This window comes from Buteo buteo, chromosome 21 (assembly GCF_964188355.1).
Source record: "Buteo buteo chromosome 21, bButBut1.hap1.1, whole genome shotgun sequence".
In the NCBI taxonomy this organism is placed as follows: Eukaryota; Metazoa; Chordata; class Aves; order Accipitriformes; family Accipitridae; genus Buteo; species Buteo buteo.
In genome coordinates, this window is record NC_134191.1 from 9,107,599 (window position 1) to 9,129,517 (window position 21,919).

Below are 21,919 nucleotides of genomic sequence, written 5' to 3' on the forward strand. Positions count from 1 at the left end.
CACTGCTGTTTGTAACATCATCACACTGTTTATCAAGCATGAGAAAGTCATAGTTTCCTTGAAACCATTGCACACTTTATAAATAGTGTGTATTATGGAAAGTGGGTTTATTTTTAAACTGGAAAATCATTTTTAGTAAAAGCACATTTGTAACAATTGCAGTGTAACACTCCCAGCAGCATTCGGCTTTCTGGTTTCTTGAACTCTTAGTATTGTTTCACATTATTATTATTATCATCATCATTATCTTCAGTATGTTTAAAAGCAACTGAAATGTCTTTTTCTACTTTCCTTAACAGAACCAGGATTGCATTTGAAGTAAAGCTGCAGAAAACCAGCCGATCAACAGATTTCCGAGTCCCTCAATCAATATGCACCATGTTTAATGTCATGGTGGATGCCAAAGCTCAATCAACAAAGCTTTGCAGTATGGAAATGGGCCAAGAGGTAAAAATGCAGGTTCTTCCTTTCACAGCTTTTAAAGGCAATATCATGAAATTTCTGATCTCCTGTTGTGCTGGTTTCAGAGACGTTATATCAGTTGTGGATTTAGCCTTCCATATAGAGTGTGCAGATGAATATGCAGGGGGTTGCTCTCAAATAAATCTAATTAATATAAACATTTGGAATCCCTGTCACTTAGGATTGTCTTTTTGCAAGGACTGTGGTATGCATAAGGTATCTCTTAAGCTTGGTTGATGCATGATGACCATATATATTGAGTCATTAACTGCACCTTGGAGCCAGATGTCGGCAGCACACTTTCTGTATATGAATATTTTCTGTAGACAAACATAAGGAAAACAGAAGTGTCAAGTTGTTGCTGTGATGCTTGTAAGAAAAAAAAACAACAAACCAAAACCCAAACCAAACACCAAAATAGATGGCTTCCAAAAGTAGATTGAAATTCCAGCTGCTGTGACTTCCTTGAGTATTGGCTATAACCACCGTGCTTGATGATCCTGGATTTCCAGGTTCTTAATGACTCAAGTTTCCAAACAACAAAACTGTTTTAATTAATTGCTGATACTTTTTTCCTTCTGAAGCCATAGTTTCAGGTTGAAGTTTCTGTGAATCGATCTATGAATTAGAAAGAAATGGTAAATTGGACTAGCTTAAATGCATCATAATGATTATTTTGCTACAGTGGCTTCAAGACAAATTAAATATTCATATACCAGTGCAGAATAAATTCACAAATACTGTTTGGTTCTCCTATCCTGCTGTTTGTCGGCACTTCCTAGATAAGCCCCTTTGCTACAACTCTCCATGGTCAGATTTTGCAGTGAATCATTGCAAGCTGTTGGGTTTGTTGTTGTTTTTTTCAGTTGTTTACCTCACCCTGCTCCTCTGAGAGGACTTGCTCCAAAGCCACTGGCTGCAGCAGGGATCCTTGCCCTGATGTCAGTGGTGTTTGGATCAGATCCAGCTGTTCTTTTGATTTTTCTGATACGTGTTTTAGTTATGACATTTTATTTGTGACAGTCACCTTGCAAGAGAGTTTTCATACTGCTTATCATCAGGTTCTTCCCTTGTCCTCCAGGTCAGCTGAGGCAGATCTTGAGTGGGCTTTTGTTGTCTAAGCCTGGACATGAACTTCTCTACCAATTTCCGTTCCATATTCATACCCATCATCTCCCCAAATCCCTCAGCCTGCAGCTGCTGCAGCATCTGCCCTGGCAGTGCCCCGTCAGCCAGGAGGGGCCGTGGTTGCGATGCTCCCCACTGCAAACCAGGGTCAAACCCTTGTGCGTTATACTAGCACAGTCTTTGGGGATGGGGATGTTCCGAAGAGCAAGCAGACTCCAATATCGTGACAGAGCAAGCGCATTGCGTTCATAAAGCCGTCAGGTTAAGTATTCAGATGGCACGAGACCGATACCATCGGCTGCATCTGGATACCGTCTGACCAGGCACCCACAGCATCTTTTCATGCTAACTTCTGATGCTCTGTGCTTGCCACAGTTTCCTCCAAATTCTGAGCGTCAGTCACCGTGCACGTTGGGCCTGAGTCAAACTGCAAGTGAGAGGGGAGCAGGCGGCAGCGCGGTCGTTTCTCGGCTGCAGTGGGGATGAGCTCTGCAAATCTGCCTGTGCCGCTTCAAGAAGGTGTTTGGTACGGCAGCTCGGAGACAGCCTAACTCCTCTGGCAAGCAGCAGTTGCTGGGGCATGAGGTTTTTAACAGATAGCTGAACTACTAGACCTGTAAAGCAGTTGTAAATTATCAGTGCATAAGTTACCATTTCGGGCTGCAGTATTTTATGCACCCTCCCTTTTTCTTTTCTTTCTTTTAATGAGTGTTCCTTCCTCCCCCTCCATTTGCTCGTGCCACTCCATATTTTGGCTGCCTCCATCTCCTCTTCTTGAAGCTGTTTAAACCTGTGCCCTGAGATGGTCGTGCTATGGGGGGGGGGGTTAAAGTTAAGATATCGATCTGTTGTCACAGCCCGCGAGGGGAGGACAAAATGCCACCCCGCCTCTTCCAGTCCCCGCTGGAAATTATGAGACAGTCAGACAGACAGCAGAGGGATGAGAAACCGGGTTTCCAGCCTGTGTCTTCCTCCGTAGTTCGGGGAGCTGGGTCCGTGCGTGTTGAGTCCCTCTGTCCCCCCGTCCCCGGTGTGTGGCTGCATCTGGAGGGATGGACAGGGAGGGAGGGACAGACGGACAGACACTCCTCTCTGACAGGACCCTTTTGCAGACAGTTCAAAAGCAGCAAAAAGAGCTCAAATTGCCCACCGCGGTGTTCGTGCAGGGGCATTTGCCCAGACCTAGCCGGAGAAGACATTTTGATTGGAAACAAACCAGTGATTTTTCTGACGGTCCAAGCTGTACATGGGCAGAGACTCTCTCGACACATTATTTGACCTTGCTCCTGCGGTTTCCCTCCCACCCCAAAGACCTTCCCTTTAAGACTACCTTCGGTTACACTCACTTTAACAGATACTTGAATGCATTTTGCGAGCATTACCCTGTGAAACAAACACCCATCATTTCATTTCCATTTCCCTGTCTCTAAAGGCAGCTGTTAAAACATTTGGTAAACATACTTTACCATCTTAAATATTTATTTTTCCTCTGAATTTTTAATACATCTAAGGGGATAAATGTATGTATTAAATGTTTCTCAGTTGGTCTAGTATGTTTCTATTTAATATCTAAGGTCAGATGGTCCTTAGAGAAATACAACGTACACACAATCTGTTACATGACAAGGCAAGATACTCATCACATAAAGTCAAGTTGAATCATTGTAGTGCACTGATTATGGATTGTAATAATCAAGCTAATAGAAAGCTGCGATAAACTCAATCGAAAGCAGGGGCTACGCTGGGTGAAGCAAACCAGTTATGTGATCTTTAACCTCGGGCGTTTTCATAAGAAATGTGGAAGGAGCTGTTAGAAACACTGGTTTTACGAGCCAGGCATCTGTGAAAGCAGCACCAGGCAGTCGTTTTCCAAACCGCCTCCTTCTGCAACCCCGTCCCGGCCAGGGCTCATCTTCCCGTGGTGGAGCTGGGGCTGGGGCTGCAGCGTGAGCACTGGTGGTCACTGGTCCTGGCGCTGGCTCCCAGTCTGCCCCAGGGATTGCGGCCGCGATGGGAACGAGCGGAGTCCTGCGACGCCGCCTTGGTGCGTGCACAGGGTCCTCTCCCGCTCTCAGAGCTCCGGTTTTATTCCATCAGGGCTCTTACTTGCTTTTTAAACAAGTTTTTAATTGGAAATGCATTGGTCAGTGCATTTCACAGTGCTAGCCATTTTTGAGTTAAAACTCATGACTTACCGAATGAAAGCAGTTAGCTAAATCCTTGGTTGCAAGGTCTTCCACTCACACAGAAGATGCAGCTGCAGAAGGAAAATGTCACGGGGAAGACACCCCCAATATATGCACAGCCCCTTCTTCATCTCCCGTAGGAGGTCCTGGCTGTGTGTGCCAAGGACATCAGCAGCTCCTACCCAGCTGTTACACGTCCCTGTCACCCCACAGCTACATCTCCAGCTGTGCTGGGAACGACCAGGTCAATCCTGGGAGCTGATAAGGGCTAACTCTGCGTTAAACAGGTTAATCATAACTATGATCCCGTAAGGGACTTGTATATGTCTCAACCTGCAAAGCAGGACATGGAAATGGGAACTGCAAATGCAAATATCGCTTGTTCGTGTATGTTTTTTTCCTCTGAGCAGGCCCAGCAGATCGCAGCCTGTGGCACGGCAGTGCCAGCCTGTCCTCCCGCCTGGGTGAGGCTCTGAGTGACCCCAGCCGGGATTTCGGCTGGGATGTGCTGCACCGTGTACCCCTGCCCTGCCTGCCCTGCCCCTGCCACAGGGCTCCCCTCTCGGGCACATCCTCCCCGGTGAAGGGTGCGCAGCTGCCCCGGTGCTGAACCCTAAAACCATAAGAGTCTGTCAGCAGTTAGGTACAATCCGGTCTCTTCCCCCTGTTTTACTGCCTGCAAATACTACGGGTAGCGATCTCTGATATTTCAGTGAAAGGAGGTTTTGATCACGTTTCATTTTCCATTGCTTATTTTTTCTGTGCATGCTGCCGTTGTTCTCATACGTCTCTTTTTTTAAAAGATTTTGGTTTATTTATTGTTTCTCTTCATATGTTCTTTTTCCTGTCTTTTGCACTTTCCTCTTTATTTCTGTCCCCAATGATCTGAAAAGTTTGCTAAAGAGTGGGTAAGTGTGTCCTACTTTTATTTTCTTTTTTCCAAACTCCTGTATTAATGTGTTACTGTCATAGAAAAAAATCCCCAAACTGTAAAGCAGTTCAGAGACTACCAATCAGACACTGAGACCAACATCTAGCATTTGTAAAGCCCTCGCAGTCTTCCTTCCCAAAGTCTGATTAGTATTTAAAGCAGATTTGTCTCTTTCAATGTGATTTGATGTTAACATTTTAAAACAATATTAATGCCAAGTGGTAATGAATATAGTGACTAGCACCAGTGCTTGAAATGTTTGACTGAAAAATCAAATGTTTTGTGTTGGAAAGCAGTCATAATCAGTATTTTCTCAGTCCATTGAAAATAAGAATATACTGTATGTTTTCACTAATTAAATCTTGTATTGGAAACAGGTCTTTTCTAAATTAGAAGACGACTGTATTTTAGTACCTATTCTAGCCATATTGCAGCTGATTGCATCAGAGCTCCCAAGCTAAGCAAGGTTTGGCATGTGCAGAAATTGGGTTGAAGACTCAGAAACGCTGGTGCCGCAGGCGCCGGCGCTGGTCAGCCCCTTCTGAGCTAGTGCCGCGGGATCTGCTGACACCCAGGGCTGGGGGCTGCACTGCCTGCTGGCTTTTGCGTGGGACAAAAAGGCTCTTTTCGGTTTGCTGGGGCAGCAAATCCTCCCCACTCCCCTTCCGAGGGCTGTGCGGTTTGCGGTGCCCTAGGCAAGGGCTGCCCCTTTCCCTCCGGCAGCCCGCGTATCTCATTGCCGGGCGCGATCCACGTGCAAAACGAACAGGATGGTGCCTGCAGAACTGAAGCAAAAGGACCTCAGGGTCTCTTGGAGCACGGGGTGCTGGTGACACAGGGATGGCAAAGCCTCCCCTCCAACGTCTGCGTGTGGCTCCTGGAGCTGCGGGCACACAGAAGAGGGCAGGGTTTGCCCATGCTTCACAAACCGATGTAAGATTCTCCTGAATTCAGGGTCTCTCCTGCGAGTGTAAGTAATCGCTGGCCACTGTAGTGGAGCACAGGGTAATAAGCTGCATCATTCTTTGGTTTAATACCGCGTATTGTGGTTTACCGAGGGAAGAGGCTGACAACCGTAGAGCTCTTGCCTGCAATCAATGCTAATATTTTCCTCCCCCTCTCCTTTTATTTTTCTTTAGCACCAGTACCATTCAAAAATAGATGAACTAATTGAGGAAACCGTCAAAGAAATGATAACACTCCTAGTGGCAAAGGTAACCTTCGACTTCAGGTGAAGTGATTCACTGTTAACATTGCATTTTTAATACGTGCGTTTCCATTAAAATGTGACACATTAAGATGTTGAATTGGCTTCTTGTTTCTCACAGGCAAGATCATACATCTCCCAGTCCTTTCATGGTGACTCTTTGATGATTAGGAACTGCGTGAGATGTAATACGCTGCTAGCAGGATTGCCGTACTGGGCCAGAAGTGGTTTTAAGGAATGGGTGTTATGTTAATGGGGTAACACCCCATGGTCAGCATCACCCCACGGCACTGAGGGGAGCTGCAGTCAGGGGGTGGCACTGCTAAGTGCTGCTGCGTAGACGCTGGGGTGGCACGCAGAGGTGGTCACCACTCCTACGCGTAAGGTTGTGTGGACAAAATAACTCGTCTTGCGCAGTATCGCCATATGCTCTTCTAAGAAATTAATTTAGAGGTGACGGTAGTGGGAAATACATTCCAAAATGTCAGGTTTAATTGTTTGGAAATTGTTTTTCTTCAGAGTTGGCTCCTCTAGCTCAGCTGCCAGCATTTCCCTTGGGTTGTTGTGTAGGTCTGGTGTGCTGCGCTAACACAGAGGGGAATTGGTACACAGGGAGAAAGATGGTGGCGTGTGTTTTCCTCTAGTTTCAAACTTTCTGAGAACAAGTCATCCCTATTATACAGTGGAGACCTTTAAACATAATCCGCCAACATATGCCAGTTTGATTCTTCTGCAAGAATACCCAGCTAGCTGCGTGCTTGACACTCCATACTGGGAGCAAGAACTACCGGCTTCCCCATCCGGAGAGGCTCTGCTGGCTTCCCCGTGCGCTGCACCCACCTCCTGTCCCCAGCATCGCCCGTGACACCGAGGGGTGATTCCCACCCAGCGAGAGGTGGACCACGTAGCACCCAAAAGCCAGTGCTCCTTTCTCCCCACTCCCTGGCCCTGGCTGTGCTCGGGGACAATTTGTCTGTTCCTTTGGCAATGCTGCGAGCTCCACTGGCTTCTTCGAAGTCGGTGCTGATTTCTACACCCTTGTTCAATTATTAAAAATAATTGCAGTGTTTTTTGTCTTCATAGTTTGTCACCATTTTGGAAGGAGTCTTGGCCAAACTGTCTAGATACGATGAAGGAACTTTGTTTTCTTCTTTCCTGTCATTTACTGTAAGTACAGACAATATTTTCCTTTCTTTTTTTTTTTTTCCTGAGTTGTAATCTCCTGCTCTCCCAGGGCTAGATCAGCTACCTAATAATTCTGCCATTCTGTGATGTTTGAACACTAACCCCACATGAATAGACAAACAACCTGTATGCAGATATACAGTACATAAACACCCAAGATGTATAGGCCATCATATTGTAGCACAGAGTAAAGCTGTCTCCAGTCGTCATTCAGGCTGGTGGAGTTCAGTCTGTTGAGGATGTGTACGAAGATGAAGAAAATCATTGCACTGTACACGCAACTTCCCTGACTAAACAAGTTGCTTCGTTGCCACCTTGCATGATGGGTGTGTTCCTCTCAGTCTTCTGGCCATAACGGTGACCATCTTAGGTAGTAAAAAACAAAATAAGGGAGATCGAGCGAGTGCTTTTGTGTTTCTAATAGAGAACAAGGTAGGGGAAATGCCATGAGGTTACGCAGCACAAGGTGCCTCTAAAGCCACATTTCTCCCTAACATTGCAGAACCAATCCCCAGCTCATCACATTACCTATTTCCTAGAAAGGTACAAGACAAGAATAATATTTTTGCAAAACTGGCCTCAGTCTCCACCAAGGGTTTAGCAATCTGAGCTGTATTCCAGAAAAGTGTTGTGACAGCCTCCTAGGATGAACACATAGCAGCTGATTTCAGGTCTTCTGAAAATCCACACCAAAGTTTACAGGAGTGTCTCTTTGCAAGCGTGGCTTCTGTTAGCTCAGCTCGCAGACAAGCGTGCACCCAAATGCATGTGGCTGGGGTTGCTTGGAAAGTTGCATTAACATTTTCACCCACCGTTCTCACTTGCTGCGTGTGCGGCCTGTCCTGCGCTCACTTGTTCACGGAGACTGGGCAGGAGGCAGAAAGCGCTGCTCTGCAAACGGGGAAGGCTTTCCAACATCTCATTCAGGAGTTGTCTTGGCTACTTGTGGTTGTCTGTTGTTTGTTACTCTTGGGCTCTTTTTGCTGAGTTTGAGGCGGTTTTGTAGGATCCGTCTGGAAACGGGGATGGATGTGGGAAGGTTTACCAGCAAAGGCAAGAAACTCTGCTCATGGGCAGCTGCGTGCACACAAAGTCTGGCAGCTTCTCTAAACCACCACGGGGTTCAGACTAAGCATCCTGACTTCTCAGGTGTGCTGGAGGCACTTTGTTCTTGAGAGAAGGAGAGGAAGGGAGGGTGTCCCACTCGCTGCCCTGCAGTGCAGCTCTTCTCCCAGGGTGATCCCTGCGTGGTTGCAGCCCCGGGGCTGTGCTCGTCCCTGCTCGGGGGGATGCAGGGGATGGCTTGGGGTGGATCCCTTCCCTCGTTCCAGTGCTGCAGAGGGTTAGGAGACGCTCGCGTGCCAGCAGCAGAGGATGTGGAGGCGGCAGCTTTCCAGGCATCGGAAGCGCCAGCATCAGCCCGGGTAGACAGCGTAACGTGCAGCCCTTCCTTCTCCGTCAATCCAAGCTGTTCCTCGGTGGATGCTGCGCTGCTCCCACCACATCCTACTGTTTACGCTGGCGAGCGCTGCTCCCTTCGATTGCTGAGTGAACCCCGCCGGCCGCGCTTGGGCTGCGGATGCCCGTGAGGAGGAGGCAGCACGGAGGTGCCTGGGGTTCAAGCATCCTCACGCTGCTGCTCCTCGGACACTTTCTGATAATTAACTGCCCCAGCAGCAGCAAAACGGTCTGTCCCGCTCCAATGGCCCCGCAGCCTTTGAACCTGGCCCCATAGCTTCAGTTTTCCTGAGTTTCCAGCCAGGAAGGGATGTACATCCAAATAGTTACTGTGGGCGGTGCGCGCACATCCCCGGGAAGGTGCTGAGCCCTAGCCCCCAGCCAGGAGGCCGGGCATGCTGCAGAGGAGCAGGATTGCTCCTTTCCAGGCAAAGGATGTCTCCTGCTTTGGCCCGCTTGTTTGCTGGGAGCCACTGGGCAGCACTGGCTGCAAGAAGAGGCTGAGGAACAGCCCCGACCCCTTTGGCACTGGGCTTAGAAAGTCTCCCTTCCCTACAGTAGTAATGTGATTTGCCGTGTTTAGTCTTTGCAACGATAAATAGAGAAAGTCTTTCTTGTTACAGCATGCTTGCACCACCTCCCACGTTTTCCCTGTCTGAACAAATACAACAAAGTGTGATGGTCCAAGCCGCTGAGCTCTAGAAAGCATTAGTCTCCCACCCCCTTCCACCGACTTCTTTCATCGCGTGTTTTCCAGGCGCTCTGCAAGTGACATGTAATCGGGGGTCTTGTGACAGACAGTTTTATCACCTAGTAGGATATCCTCATTTCCAATTCTTGCCTCGAAATTCAAGATAAAATTAATGCATCTGTTGTCCTAATAAATTCTCACTAGCCACTTCTCCTTGCAGAGCACTTTGAGAGGAAAACACCCTTCTAAATTTGGCCAGACTTTTTTTTTTTTTTTTCTGTTTGTTGCTACATTTAAGTGCATCTCGGCGGCAGCAGCCCAGGCCCTGGCTGGGCGTCTGCATGTGCAGATCCACTGAGTCACAGGAATGACAGCTGCTAAAGTTCCCTTTAATCTGGATGGCCTCCGTAGGCGGAGAATTACACCTACAGTAATTAAAACTAAAGACTGCATATTACCCAAGGGAGACAGAAGTAAAAGATCTTATTTTTGTTCTGCACAAAATTTGTATGGTAAACTGAGACGTTCCATGGCAAAGTCACATACTTTGTGAAAAACGGCAGCCTAGCAAAAATCACACAACATCCGGCAGTTTGGAAATTTCACGAAATGTAGCCAAATCTGAGTTTAAAGAAAAACAAGTAATTATTCTGATTAAAGGGGAGTGGGCAGGAGAAGCAGCTCAGTTTTTTTGTGGGTGGAGGGGGGAGATTGCAGGAAGCCGACTGAGTTATTCTCGTCGCCTCTCGGCTTTGGAGAAGAAGGTAGTTTGAGACAGTGGTGCTAAGCTGGACCCGAGTCCTAAATCCACTCTCAGACTGCAGGTTTCCTGGGGTGCCGCTGCATCGCTTCACGCCCCGCGTGATACCTGAAGGTCGAGGTGCGTGGCACGGCGCAGCCCTGAGCGCGGACACCCCGGGTTGAATCCTGCGGGCTGTCAAGCCGCATCGTTTTCCGAGCTTTCCTCCTGGTTGTTTAGCTGTGTTGCTGGGAAAAAAAAAAAAGAGCTCGTTCGGAGCTAGCTCGGGCAGCCCTGCCTGCGGCTGCTCCACGCCGGCGTGGGTGAGCCGTGACTGCCTGCTCCTCCGGAGCTGCAGCCCTTGGCCCGGCTCCAGCTGCCTTCGCGCAGGGAGGCTGGGGCTCCTCCGCTCCCTTTCGGCAGGAGCGAGGGGATAGCTCTTCGCTACCTCCCCGGAAAGTTGTGAGGATAAATGCGGCGACAGGGCGAGGCGCCCAGACGGCCGGCTGGAAACGGGGGGTACCCGGAGGAGAGACAAGCGTTCGCTCTTCGCTGGGAGCGAGGGCTTGGCGCTGATTTTGCTACCTCCTTCATGGACTCGTGTGCCGGGACGTGACCCCGTCCCACCTCCGTCCCCTCCGACGGCCGGACCCTGGCTCACATCGCGGCGGCAGGCGCTCGGCACCCTCCCTCTCTTCTTGCCCCCCGGCTCGGCAGCCCCGGCGCTGCCAATACTTGCAGCGTTCACCTCGGCAATTACCACCAGTCTGGTCTTTTGTATCGCCTCATTGTGCTTAATTATGCACCCCCCACACACACCATATGAGTGCTTCCACCCACTCTCACATTCTGTCTCACACATACATTCATTCTCTCATTCGGGACACATAATTTATTCATCCCAAGATGCAACTGTGTGCGTGTTATATTTAGGCTGTTTTAATGGTAGCTTTAGAAATATTTAAAAGCAGGTGAGCTTTTACACCCAAACAAAGATGGCCGGCAACGCTTACCCTAATTAAAAGCAGAAGCGTTGTGGAAAATCCCAGCCGTACTCTTTCTAGACACGGTGCCTTATGCTACAGTGGGAAAAAGGTCTCTCTGGCCAGCTGGGCACTGCTCGGTTGGAAGACTTGGCCCTGACATCGGGGGCCACCTCGCCTCCCGTGCCAGGCGATGCGCACCCTGCTGCGTGGTCCACCGGAGACAAAGTACATTTGGGGGTCTCACAGCCCCCGCCGGCTTGTGAGGACACCGCAGAGTGCGGTGTCCACCCTCTGATACCCTCCCTCAAATAACATCTTTTAAAAGGGGAGAAAAATTGTAGGAAACTAATGTGGCTGTTCGGGATCTTGGGAAGCAGAAGAGCTTTGGGGCACTTCTCTGTTGCGTGGCGTGAGCACGCTGCCCCGACACGGTCTGCGAGCTCCTGCCCGCACCAGGGCCAGCAAAAAAGGGGGAAAATAATGTCCCAGGCAAAGCCGGGGGAAGCACGCTGCATGTGGGACTATGGACGGGGGCAAAATTAGGGTCCGTCGGGCACCTTCCACTGGCCGCCCTGGCGCAGGTGCCCGCCAGCCCCGCCACGCCGTTGTGCCCACGGTGCCGGCGGGCTCCCACGGTCCCCGGGATGCAGGTCCCGATGGGAGAGACACGCGCTGCCTTCGGAGACACGTGGCATCGGGCGGAGAATGAGGCCTCCGAAGAAAATAACGATGTCTACTTACGAACCCCGTCTTCCCCCGCTCGCTGAAGTAGAAGAGGGAGAAGCACAACTCCCACACTATCATCTGTTGCTATTAGAGCTTTAGCAGCAGTAAAGTTACCTCTCCAAAAAAAAACAACAACAAAAATACCACCCTTGTGTATTCTTTTAGATGCGAAACATAGTTTTATCACCCTTTTTCCCTCGCTCAGCATTATGTTGTCCTGAGTCTTGGCCAGAGAAGCTCTTACAGGTGTTTAAAGAAAAAGCAAAGACCTGAAAAGGTACCGATGGTGTAAACTTTCTTCTTGTTCCTTTTACAGGTGAAGGCTGCTTCCAAATACGTGGATGTACCCGTAAGCACAATTTAAACAACTTCTGTCATAGTAATTTGCATCATGCTTTGGTTTATGGCATGTGTAGCAACCCACGTTATGCATTAACAGCCAAGATTGAGCCATGGGCCTTCACACTTCTAACATTTGAACTGGAAAGAATATCTCCATGACGTTCATAATGAGCAGTTACCCTCCTATGGAGACCTACAAGGCTGTTTAGGCAATAATTTGCAGATGGTGTCAAAAAGGTACCATATTTATGCAATTGGCTTGAATCACATTAAAAAAAAATGGGAGCAGTGCATTCTGTTAATTCTTCATTTGGACTTGTACAAATACAGTATAATTTCCAAACAAAAAGGTCCAGACATGTTAGAACTGAGCCAACACACATCTAACACATTAGCTAATCTATTTTATTTTTGTTCTTCTAATTGTTGGTTTATTTTACTCTTTCGGAAAATGACTTTTTTATTACTTTGGGGAACTGGTGATGAGCTAGCAACATGTGTTTGGGAAATTGTTAATGAAAATAATTTTTTCCATTTTTCTGTAATTGGTATAGGAAAACTGTACATCGTCTCCTCTAATTAGACCTTGATTCATAAGGAAAAGAGCCCTTAACATTCTTAGACAGAGCACTTAACTTGCCAGGAATTTACATTTAAATTAAGTTGAAGTGTAATATATGAATGTTGGCTGGAATAAGGGGTTACTGTAACATTTACAGGCAGAGAGATCCTGAGCAATTACAAATGAAAAAAGAGACCATACCAAATCCTGCTTTCAGTTAGACTGGGCAGTGTAAATCAAGAATAACTCAGTTGAGTTCGATGACCTGTATGGGTAATGTATATATGTGCATTTAACGTGGATATGATTGCTCTGCATGCTCTCACATGACAATGTGATAAATTTATCAGACATCTTGGACCACATCATCTGCATTCGGTGTTTCCATCCCTTTAGCTCAAAAGAAACCTTTCCTACCAAATTGCCGTATCTTCAGCCCAGCATGGGAAAGACAAACTCTTGAGCAGTAAGAGGTCTTGCGTGGTTTAAAATAGCCCAGTGCAGAGATCGGCATCCTGGTGTCTTGGAGTAATAGAAACAAGATATTGAGAGCATTAGAAAGAGGGACTCAAAATTCATTTCTAGCCCTAGAACATGCGTAGATCCTTCAGCTGAAATTCCTAGTTGTTTGAGTGCATCTTAAATATTTAGTCACCAGGAATTTGAGCACGGAACAGTTATTTTAAGTAACTTCTAAGGCAAAGCATAGCCTTCTCTGAGACCTCTATGTTCCTGGAAAGTAAAGCTCTCCAGGGAAGTGGTCTTGGTAAAATGCTATATAACCCTTTCAGGCTCTTCCAAAAGCACTGTACCTGGGACACCCTTGGGAGGTCCGCAGCATCGCGGCCATGCAGGAGGAGCAAGGCTCTGCTCCTGACCTCGGAGCCAGTCGGACACTCCAGTTATTTGCGTAAAATAGAGCACAAGTCATTCCTCTGGGTTATTTTTTGGTTGTTTCCCCACCTTCCCCTGGAAATGAAGCCACGTTACAACGGCTTCCTTGACAGCCCCACAATTTTTGATGAAATCAACCACCAGCCCCGCACAGCTCCCAGACCTTTGCAGGAGGATGCCCCATGGTCCATAAGCCACTGCCTTTCTGGGGGAAGGAGAAAGAAAAACCTGTTCGACTAGAGGACAGAGGGGAAATCCTGGTGTTGAACAGAAAACCATCGGTTAAATCTAATTCCGCAAACACCGTTGCAATTGTCTGGGTACAAACCAATCCATTTAATGCCACCTTGAAATGGGCACAATCGGCATGCTGAAAATTGCTTGAAAGTGTAACACTTGACTACTGCCACGTTTGTGTTGTCCTCATTGTTTTTCAAATTAATACCTTGTCATTGTTGCAGTAGGTGTTAAGAAATGTTACTGGCTTCCCAAGGGCCAAGCACTGGCCCTTTGCTTGATAATTGTTTGCTTTGTATTAAAAAACTCCCTTCCTACTGCTTTCCAAACTGTCCTCATTTTCACCCTGGAAATTACACAGATGTGTTAACTAACTTCAATTTACAGCGGCTGACAATCGTATCTTGCAGAGAAATGATACTCTGTGATCTGAGGTAAATCACAGTAATGGAAACTAATGACACTAGTTATTAACAAACTTACAATGTGCCATGGAAATTTAAGATTTTGTGGCAGCTCTTGTAATGACTCACGTTACAGTATTTTAATGGGTTTCCTTTGAGGTAAGTTTGATTCCAATATATCAAGCAATGTGAACTCAAACAGGATTTTTTTTTTTTTTAAGTATTTTCCCATCCACCTGCTTCAGTTCCCATTTTCTTTAAAGAAATGCTGTTGTCCCCCAAATCTTACACACTTGCAGGTTACTGTTTAAAATCAGTTAAATTCTGCAGAGAGCTGTAGAGATGTGACAGCACAGGCAGGCTTCCCGCAGTTTAGCAGCGGCTTAAACGTTCGTGTAGACATACATTCCCTGACTTACCATTTACCCAGTTTATTCTTAAGAGCAGCACTAAATGTGAGCTAAAGTCAGGGGTCTAAACAGAAAAAGAAAGGTGATTTTGGGATGCCTCCTGCAACACCAGCTGCTTACTGCATGCATCCTCACACCGTAGAAGAAGAACCAAGAGCCCAGCCCTGGCTGTTAGCTTTCTACCTTCGGAAACCAGGGGGCTTGCATAGAGAAGATGACCCAAGAAAACAACAAATCCCCAGCCCGGCTTGCTGGTTCACTCATTAGGTCAACAGCACCAAAGGTAGCAAGACAACTTCCCGGCGTCGGTATGTGGAGGAAGAGCTTTATTCCTCTGACCGGCTTCGCTCTAGGCGAAAGAAGAGAAGGAGCAAGTGTCTTTGCATGATCTTGGGCTGCACACAGTGTTTTGCTGGGCACGGGGCACAAAGCAGCGGCACTCGGTGTCCGTCAGGTAAGGAAAGGGCGAACTGCAGGAGGACGGCAGGAGATGGAGGAGAAGGAAAAGCAGCGACGAGGCTACACAGAGGAGCTGCTCCCTGCGCCGCTATTCATGTTTCTCTCTCTCTCTCTTCTTTTCTCCCCCATGCAGAAGCCGGGGATGGATGTTGCTGATGCCTATGTGACATTTGTCCGCCACTCTCAGGATGTCCTGCGTGATAAGGTCAATGAGGAGATGTATATAGAAAGGTTATTTGATGTAAGTAAATGCCTTCTCCTCCTTGGACACCAAGCAGGAGAGACCCAAAATGTGACAAAATAAGACAGGAGGATAAGTCACATTTTGAGAAAATTTATTGGTTATAGCTTTAAAAAATAAATAAATCTTTCCTTTCTTTCTGACTAAGGCTCGTATCTGCTCTCTGCCTGCTTTAAATCTCTACTCTAGTCTACTGTGTCTTGGTCTGTCTGTGTGTGGATTTTAAGGGAAGAGCATCTTCTAAGAGAGCCCTTTACTATGTTTAAGCTTGTGGAAAATCTCTCTGTAACAGAACATCTTGGTCATTGTTCTCACTGTTAAAATTTGAGCCGGGTTTTTGGCAGATGCATTTGCTAAGGGCCATCTCTTCTGCACATTTTGCAGTGTGTTTCATTGACAAGCGCTCCAAAACTGACAGTGAGTTAAGCATGCTAAATTTTAATTTTAAAAGCTAACCAAAACAGAGCTGATTAGGAATGGACTTCCATATTTCAGGAGGACCACGGTGTGGTGTCTGACACCAAAGGTAAAGTTGAGACACGGTCTCCTTGATGAAGATGGCATGGTAGGAACTGACCCAGATGTTCAGAGCTATTTTTCTGTTGCACAAGATAAATTCATTGGACTGTAAGAGAACAGTGACCTGTGATGCCCGTTTGTTTTCGATTTGGATGCATGTTAACCGATATCTCTGTTTCTGTTGCTCTTGTTGCGTTATAGCCTTTCTGTCCTCGTAGCTGTTTTATAGCGAAGGTTTTCTGTTGATGGCCAGCCTGTAGCATTAGTGTTTCAGTCTCCTTTAGGGTATTTGTCCATATATTGATTTCTGTTTGAAGCAGCTTCTGTTCCTACTTTCCTTCCTTTCATCTCTCAGCAGTGCCATTTCTCAGTCTCCCGGCTCTGGAACTGTAACAACCTTCCTTGCTTTCTTTACTCGCTCGTTTGCTTCCTCAGTGTGCAGGGAAAGCTGCTTTTTTCCCCAACCAACCTCCTCCTTCACTCGATACCTCTCTTTCTGCGCATTACCTGTCCCTTAGAAACCTCTTCCTCCTTTACAATTCCCACTCTTTCTTTCCCCCGTACCTTATCGGATTAAAATGGAACTTATCTCTCATGTCAAATGTTTTATCACATTATCTCAAGTGGCATGAATTAGAGTCAAATAATCTTACTGTGTACATCTACTAGCATGACCCATATCCACTGAGAATGCCTCATTCATGCACGGAGCACGGCCGTGCCTCCTCCGGGCGCCGCACGTGCTCGCTCCGGGGAGAGTTTGCAGCGCAGAGCACCAGACGCAAATCACCCATCAAGCAGGCATGGGGAGAAAAAACAAAACATAAAACAAAAGACTGTCGCTTCCATCTGCAGCAGGCCTGCGAGTGCATTGCTCGTTTGTGTTGAAATTTGTTTCATGAGCAGTTAAATTTCCAGAGCTCATCTGGACTGTTCTTTTCAATGCCCACACTGCCTTTTCCCTCATCCTTTCCCTATGATTCACAGTTGGTGTGTTTATACCCTTTGGGCCATTATTTCCAATTTTCAAAAGGCTGTAATTAGCACAAATACTGATTTCAGTTTGATCCACTCGTACTTAGTTTTACCAAGCCATATTTTCAACAAATTAACAGTTGACATGAAAAAAAAAAAAAAAAAGAGCAGCTACCTTGGTGGAAAGCAAAAAGTCCAAAACCTTTCTTTCCCTCCCTGCTTTCCTCAAGTCTCCCTGGTCCATGCAGAATAAAATAATCAAGAGTAGGGTTTTCGCATTGCTGTGCCTGTTTTGACCCACGCCGGCTGCAGGCGGGAGCCGCAGCACGTGGGAGCTGTTCCCATTCCTGTTCCCATTCCCGCTCCCATTCCCATTCCCCATGCCGGCGCTGGGACTCGATGCTGCCGGCCTCTTCGCACGTGTCTCGTGTACGTGAGTGTGCGCCCGCGAGTGGCGCGAGCCGCGGGGCCCTTGGTTCGCAAGGAGGGAGGGGGATGCGCCGAGCCCTAGCCACCCAAAATCGGAATGACGTTTTGAGCGGTCGTGTCTCGTCTTTGCCAGGTTGCAGGTGAAGAATCTGATTGCTCCTGAGGTCAGCTCTCAGCAAGGCTGAGATGCTGCTGGCAGGTCAGGGTTTGTGAGTACGTGGGGGTCACCTGGGCCCAGACCCTGTTTAAATCAGTGCTGTGCTCACCTACGTTTCCTAAGGACGGGAGAAAATGCTTAACTCTGTTGTCTCGAGCTTAGCCTTTGTCCTCCTCACCTAACGCAGCAAAGCAGCATGGCCACAAGGTCTTTAAGCTCCTTTGGTCTCTGCACCGATGGTCATATTTTCCAAAGACATTTTAGGTGCTAGCTACCTTTTTAATAAGAAAGAGAAGAGGAATAATCAAAAATGGTATTTAGGATGCCAAGTTAGACTTGGACCTGATTTTGTTCTTGCTTCCCCCAGGGTGGCAGAGGAGCAATCCTCTTAGCTGCAGAGTTTCTCTAGGCAATGAGATTATTAACGCTTTGGAGGCCAGCTCCTCTGCTGCCTTAGTGCAGTGATGCTGGCATACCCCAGCCAAAAGCTCAGTCCAGTTTTAGGATGTTATATGGTAATATGTGCAGCAGTGGCAGGTAAACAGCTTAAATGTGCCTGCAGGCAGTTTCTGCTCTCAGTGGGATCACGTGAGAGACACCCACAATATAGGGCTAAATCCCCTTTCTGTGCAGTCCTGAGTAGCGCAAGAGCGGAGGTGCACAGCGCAAGGTTGCCTGTCGCACATTCGGTGGGGTTTGCAGCTCCCAGGATATTCCTAATCCCCACATTTCTCTGCAGTCCTGCCCAGCATTTCCATTCATTTCCCCTTTGTTTCCTCCCAGGAGCAGAGGCTGCAGAGTGCATTAGGCCATCTCCCAACAGAAGCTGCGTTAATGCATCTTTGTTGGCATTTGCCGTGATTTCTTAGCTCAGAAACCATCTCTCTTCCCCCGCATCGCGTGCCCTGCTCGCACCTGCGGAACAGGGCTATGCTCTTCGGGAGGTGCTGGTGTTTGCGGAAGATTGTTGTAATATTTCTGTGTGGTCTGTGTGTTAATCATCTTAATTCTGCAAATTAGTCAGGGTTTTTTTCTTTCCCCCCCCAGAAATAGAGTCATCTTAATTTTAAAAATCTGTATTCTTGGGATCATTGAACGAACAGATTGATCGTGGAGTTCTGCTGGTAATCAAAACCTAACTAGCTTTTTGGCAGTGCTGTTTACTGCAGAGTAACATGACTTATTTACTTGGCCTGGCTCACTAATTTGATAACATTTAAAGCTAAAACACTGTAATAAGGCCCGTTTGTGGAGAACAGTGGTAACAGAAGGGTTTCAGAATAGCATCGTAGCGTCCGCTCCCCACATTCCTGTGCATGGCTGGGTGCTTTGGGATTTAAACCGCTGTGATACTTTGCATGCAGTGCAGAAGGATCGCAAACTCCGTGTAGTGCCTAATAGAAAGTAAAATTTTATCACTTCTTCCCCGGAAAGGGGGCAGAGTTGACATGCAGAACGTGATTGTTTGTAGGAACAATGAGGCAGAGGCAGGCGGGTGTATCTTAAACATAGGGAAATATCTTCAGAGTGATCTCAAGTCTTCAGACCAATCCTGCAAAATTCAGGTCCCTTTCGGCTCGGGACACTCAGAATTTCATAGGATCAGAGTTTATACATCTGTAAGTTTGTCTGAAGGCACTGGGAGTTTGACTTGTAAGGGTTGTGCCCTTTGGTGGAAGTTATTTATACATGTGTGTATGTCTGTGTATCTTGACACACACCCTTAGATACTCACAGTATAGGTTTCAACCTGTCAGAACATATGTGATCCAGAAAGTCTGATTGACTAGTAGATAGTGTGAATGCCAACCTTTCTTCCTCATAAATTGGTAAACACTACTGTAAAACATAGCGAGAATATTTCCTCCCCAGCCGCAGGCGAGTAGCACGTACACAAAAGGCTGCTGAACGTCGAGTGAGCTCCCCGAGATCCTGCGAATTCCAGCATCCTGATGCAGTCCCTAAATAGCGCAGATGGCATTTTTCTCTCTGATGATTAATTCAATATCTTACCGAAAAAAACAAAAACATGCTTTTGATATGAGAGATCAAAACACCAAGAGAAGCTCCTAAGATTGCAAGGACCTAAAAAAAAAATCAATTTATTTTTTTCCTCCTTGTACTTCTTGAAGACACCAGCCTGAGTAGAAGATAAGGATTAAAACAGATGTGCTTAGTGCTAGTTCATCTGCTTAAATCTAGCAGTCTCTGAGAACAGTGATTAAAAAGCCATCTCTAACTTTGATGAAATCCACTGCAATGGTAATACTGTGTCTCTGATCGCTTTCTTATGGGCCTCATGTCTGCCTAAACCGGACATAGAAAACATTTCACTGGAGATGATACATGGATTATATGGGTCAATTATACACTTAATCTGCCTTCTGGGGATTAAACGTGCATAGATTGACCCTGTGTATTTGGCTTGTCCTTGGCAGTTATCAGATCAGGAAGGTTGCCTTTACCAAAAAGTCTGGTAAGAACTTAATCACGCAGCGATACAGCCCGCTGAGGTGGCACTACTCACGGTGCTTTTTGCAGAAGGCAGTTTTACCACTTCACTGTCACTGTGTATGTTCGGCTTCCTCGAAGGTCTGTGTCACAGCCGGGATACCAGACGGAGTATTTTCTCCTGAAACGGGAAAACGAGCCCGTTTGTCTCTGCAAGATGGAGGCGGTTTTTTAATCTTGATGGCGGGGTGGGATCGGCGGGGTCCGGGCGGGCGTAGCGGGGAGGGCGATGGGGGAGACCGGCGTTTTGCTCTGCCCTGTGCCGTCCTCGGTGCAGAGGGACAGTCGCTCCAGGTTCTCTCCCAGCAGCAAAGGAGAAGCCGTGGCTCAACCGAGCCACCATCTCCTTCCCACCGCCCTCGGGGAGGCACGAGCCCTCGGCTGGGGCTCCGGCGCCAGGTCCCGTCCCCCAGGCTCAGCTCAGCTGGGTTTTTGGGAAGCCCCAGTGATATCCCAAGGCTGATGGTGCAGCTGGTGGATTTTCGTTTCCTTTCCCCAGCCAGGAGCCCAGCAGGAGCGCTGGGGCTGAGGACGCGGCTCAGGACTGTCCTCGTATTTCCAGAGGTGCCCTCGCTGGTAACTGACTTCCGAATATCAGAGATATTGAGTAATAAGGATGCAGGGCATTGTGTGAGTCTCAGACTTCAGCAAAATTTCCAGGAACCTGACTGAGCACTTCTTACTGGTTTACTGGAGGGTCCGCAGGCAGCTCAGCATATGTCTCAGTACCTACTGATTTGGAGCTTGATGCCACGCCGGAGCGTATGGACAAATTACAAAATTTGTCCTAGGTCAGTTAATTCAGCAAGTCCTCTGCAGACACTTAGGCATTAGCTTACTCTTAAAATCAAAGCTTTTGCCTTCAGTGGGGTTACCCGCTTGAATTTTGGCAGCTCCTTCAAGGCGTGCTTGCAGGATCATGGCATTTCTTGCTAGAGTGTGAGCCTCGCACGCCACAATCAAATGCCAAAAGAAAGCCCTTCTCACCCTCCCTTCTCCTTCCCCTCCTCGAACCCAAAAGCCTGGTCGTGAGTCAGTGGAGCTACTCACTGTGAGTTAGAATTACTCACAGGAGGACGGGTTGCAGGATCAGGGGAAGAACGGATATCAGACTGTGCGCTGGGCTCCCATCTAATATCTGCTTGCAGCCGCACTCACCGCTTTCTCTTAGACAGACAACAACCTGTTTCCCTCCTACGCAGCTAGACTGCTCATTAGGGCAGTAACTCTCTCCCACTCCCATCCTGATATGGCCTCCACTGAGCTATTTCTTCTGCGTTGTTTTTTGCTTTTTTTTTTTTTTCCCCCTTCTCCCCCCCTTTCCTGAGTGAGTTGTGAAATGAAGACAATTAGGCAGATTGATCTCGAGGAAGTGCAGCTTGCTTTTTTTTCTCCCCGTGCATCTTTGGAGGTGCCGGAGCAGCGCAACTTTCGCTGCAGAGGCTGCCGTAGCCCTTGGCTGGCTCGGCAGGACCCGGACCGGGACCTGGAGTCAGTCCCACTGCAGGGACCTTTGCTGGGAAGAAAAAAAAAAATTGTGATGGCAACTGCCCATATATCTTCTAGAAAGGGACGAATTCTCTTTGTACGTGCACCATCCCTCTGCGGCCTCTTTTTCTTCCCGCGTGCCCTCGGAGCCACACGGGAGCGGGGAGAGGAGCTTAGCCTGGACACCGCTCCTCGGAGCCAACCCTCGGCCTTTTATAGTCCCATATGTGAGCTTCACATGGCAGCGAGCATGCACTCGCGCGTGGCCTCCCGCCTCTCCTGCGTTCCCCTTAGCAAGGCTTCTTTCCTGAAGTGCTCATTTAAGTGGGCTCCATTTAATTTCTTTTAGGGAGAGTCTTAATAAAATAAGTCCTAGATCTGTCACTGGATTTTACATGCTCATAAGGGGTTTTTTTCCCTCCTAAATGTCTTTATCGGAACAGCTTTTCGTGTTCTAGTAGACATTTGGTTGAAGACAGTTAATTTGATTTCTTTTCCAGAGGAGATTTTCTATTAATCATTCTAAGAAGGCAGACTGATTGCTCCGTTACGTTAAGGTCAGCATAGGCTTGCTAACATCATCCGCACGGTG

At 47.5% G+C, this 21,919-nt stretch overlaps 1 protein-coding gene across 12 annotated transcripts in view; it reads left to right on the forward strand.

The window, feature by feature from the left end:
- CADPS (calcium dependent secretion activator) overlaps positions 1–21,919 on the forward strand; it is a 221,040-nt gene that overhangs the window by 184,172 nt on the left and 14,949 nt on the right. For 11 of the 12 annotated variants that reach the window (XM_075053380.1, XM_075053382.1, XM_075053379.1 and 8 more), the window contains 5 exons: positions 300–447; positions 5,847–5,921; positions 6,998–7,081; positions 12,016–12,048; positions 15,141–15,248. In XM_075053380.1, the coding sequence (XP_074909481.1) occupies positions 300–447; positions 5,847–5,921; positions 6,998–7,081; positions 12,016–12,048; positions 15,141–15,248 (448 nt within the window). Of the gene's footprint in view, positions 1–299; positions 448–4,669; positions 4,685–5,846; positions 5,922–6,997; positions 7,082–12,015; positions 12,049–15,140; positions 15,249–21,919 lie in introns of all 12 variants that reach the window. The other variant, XM_075053390.1, reaches the window with a different exon arrangement.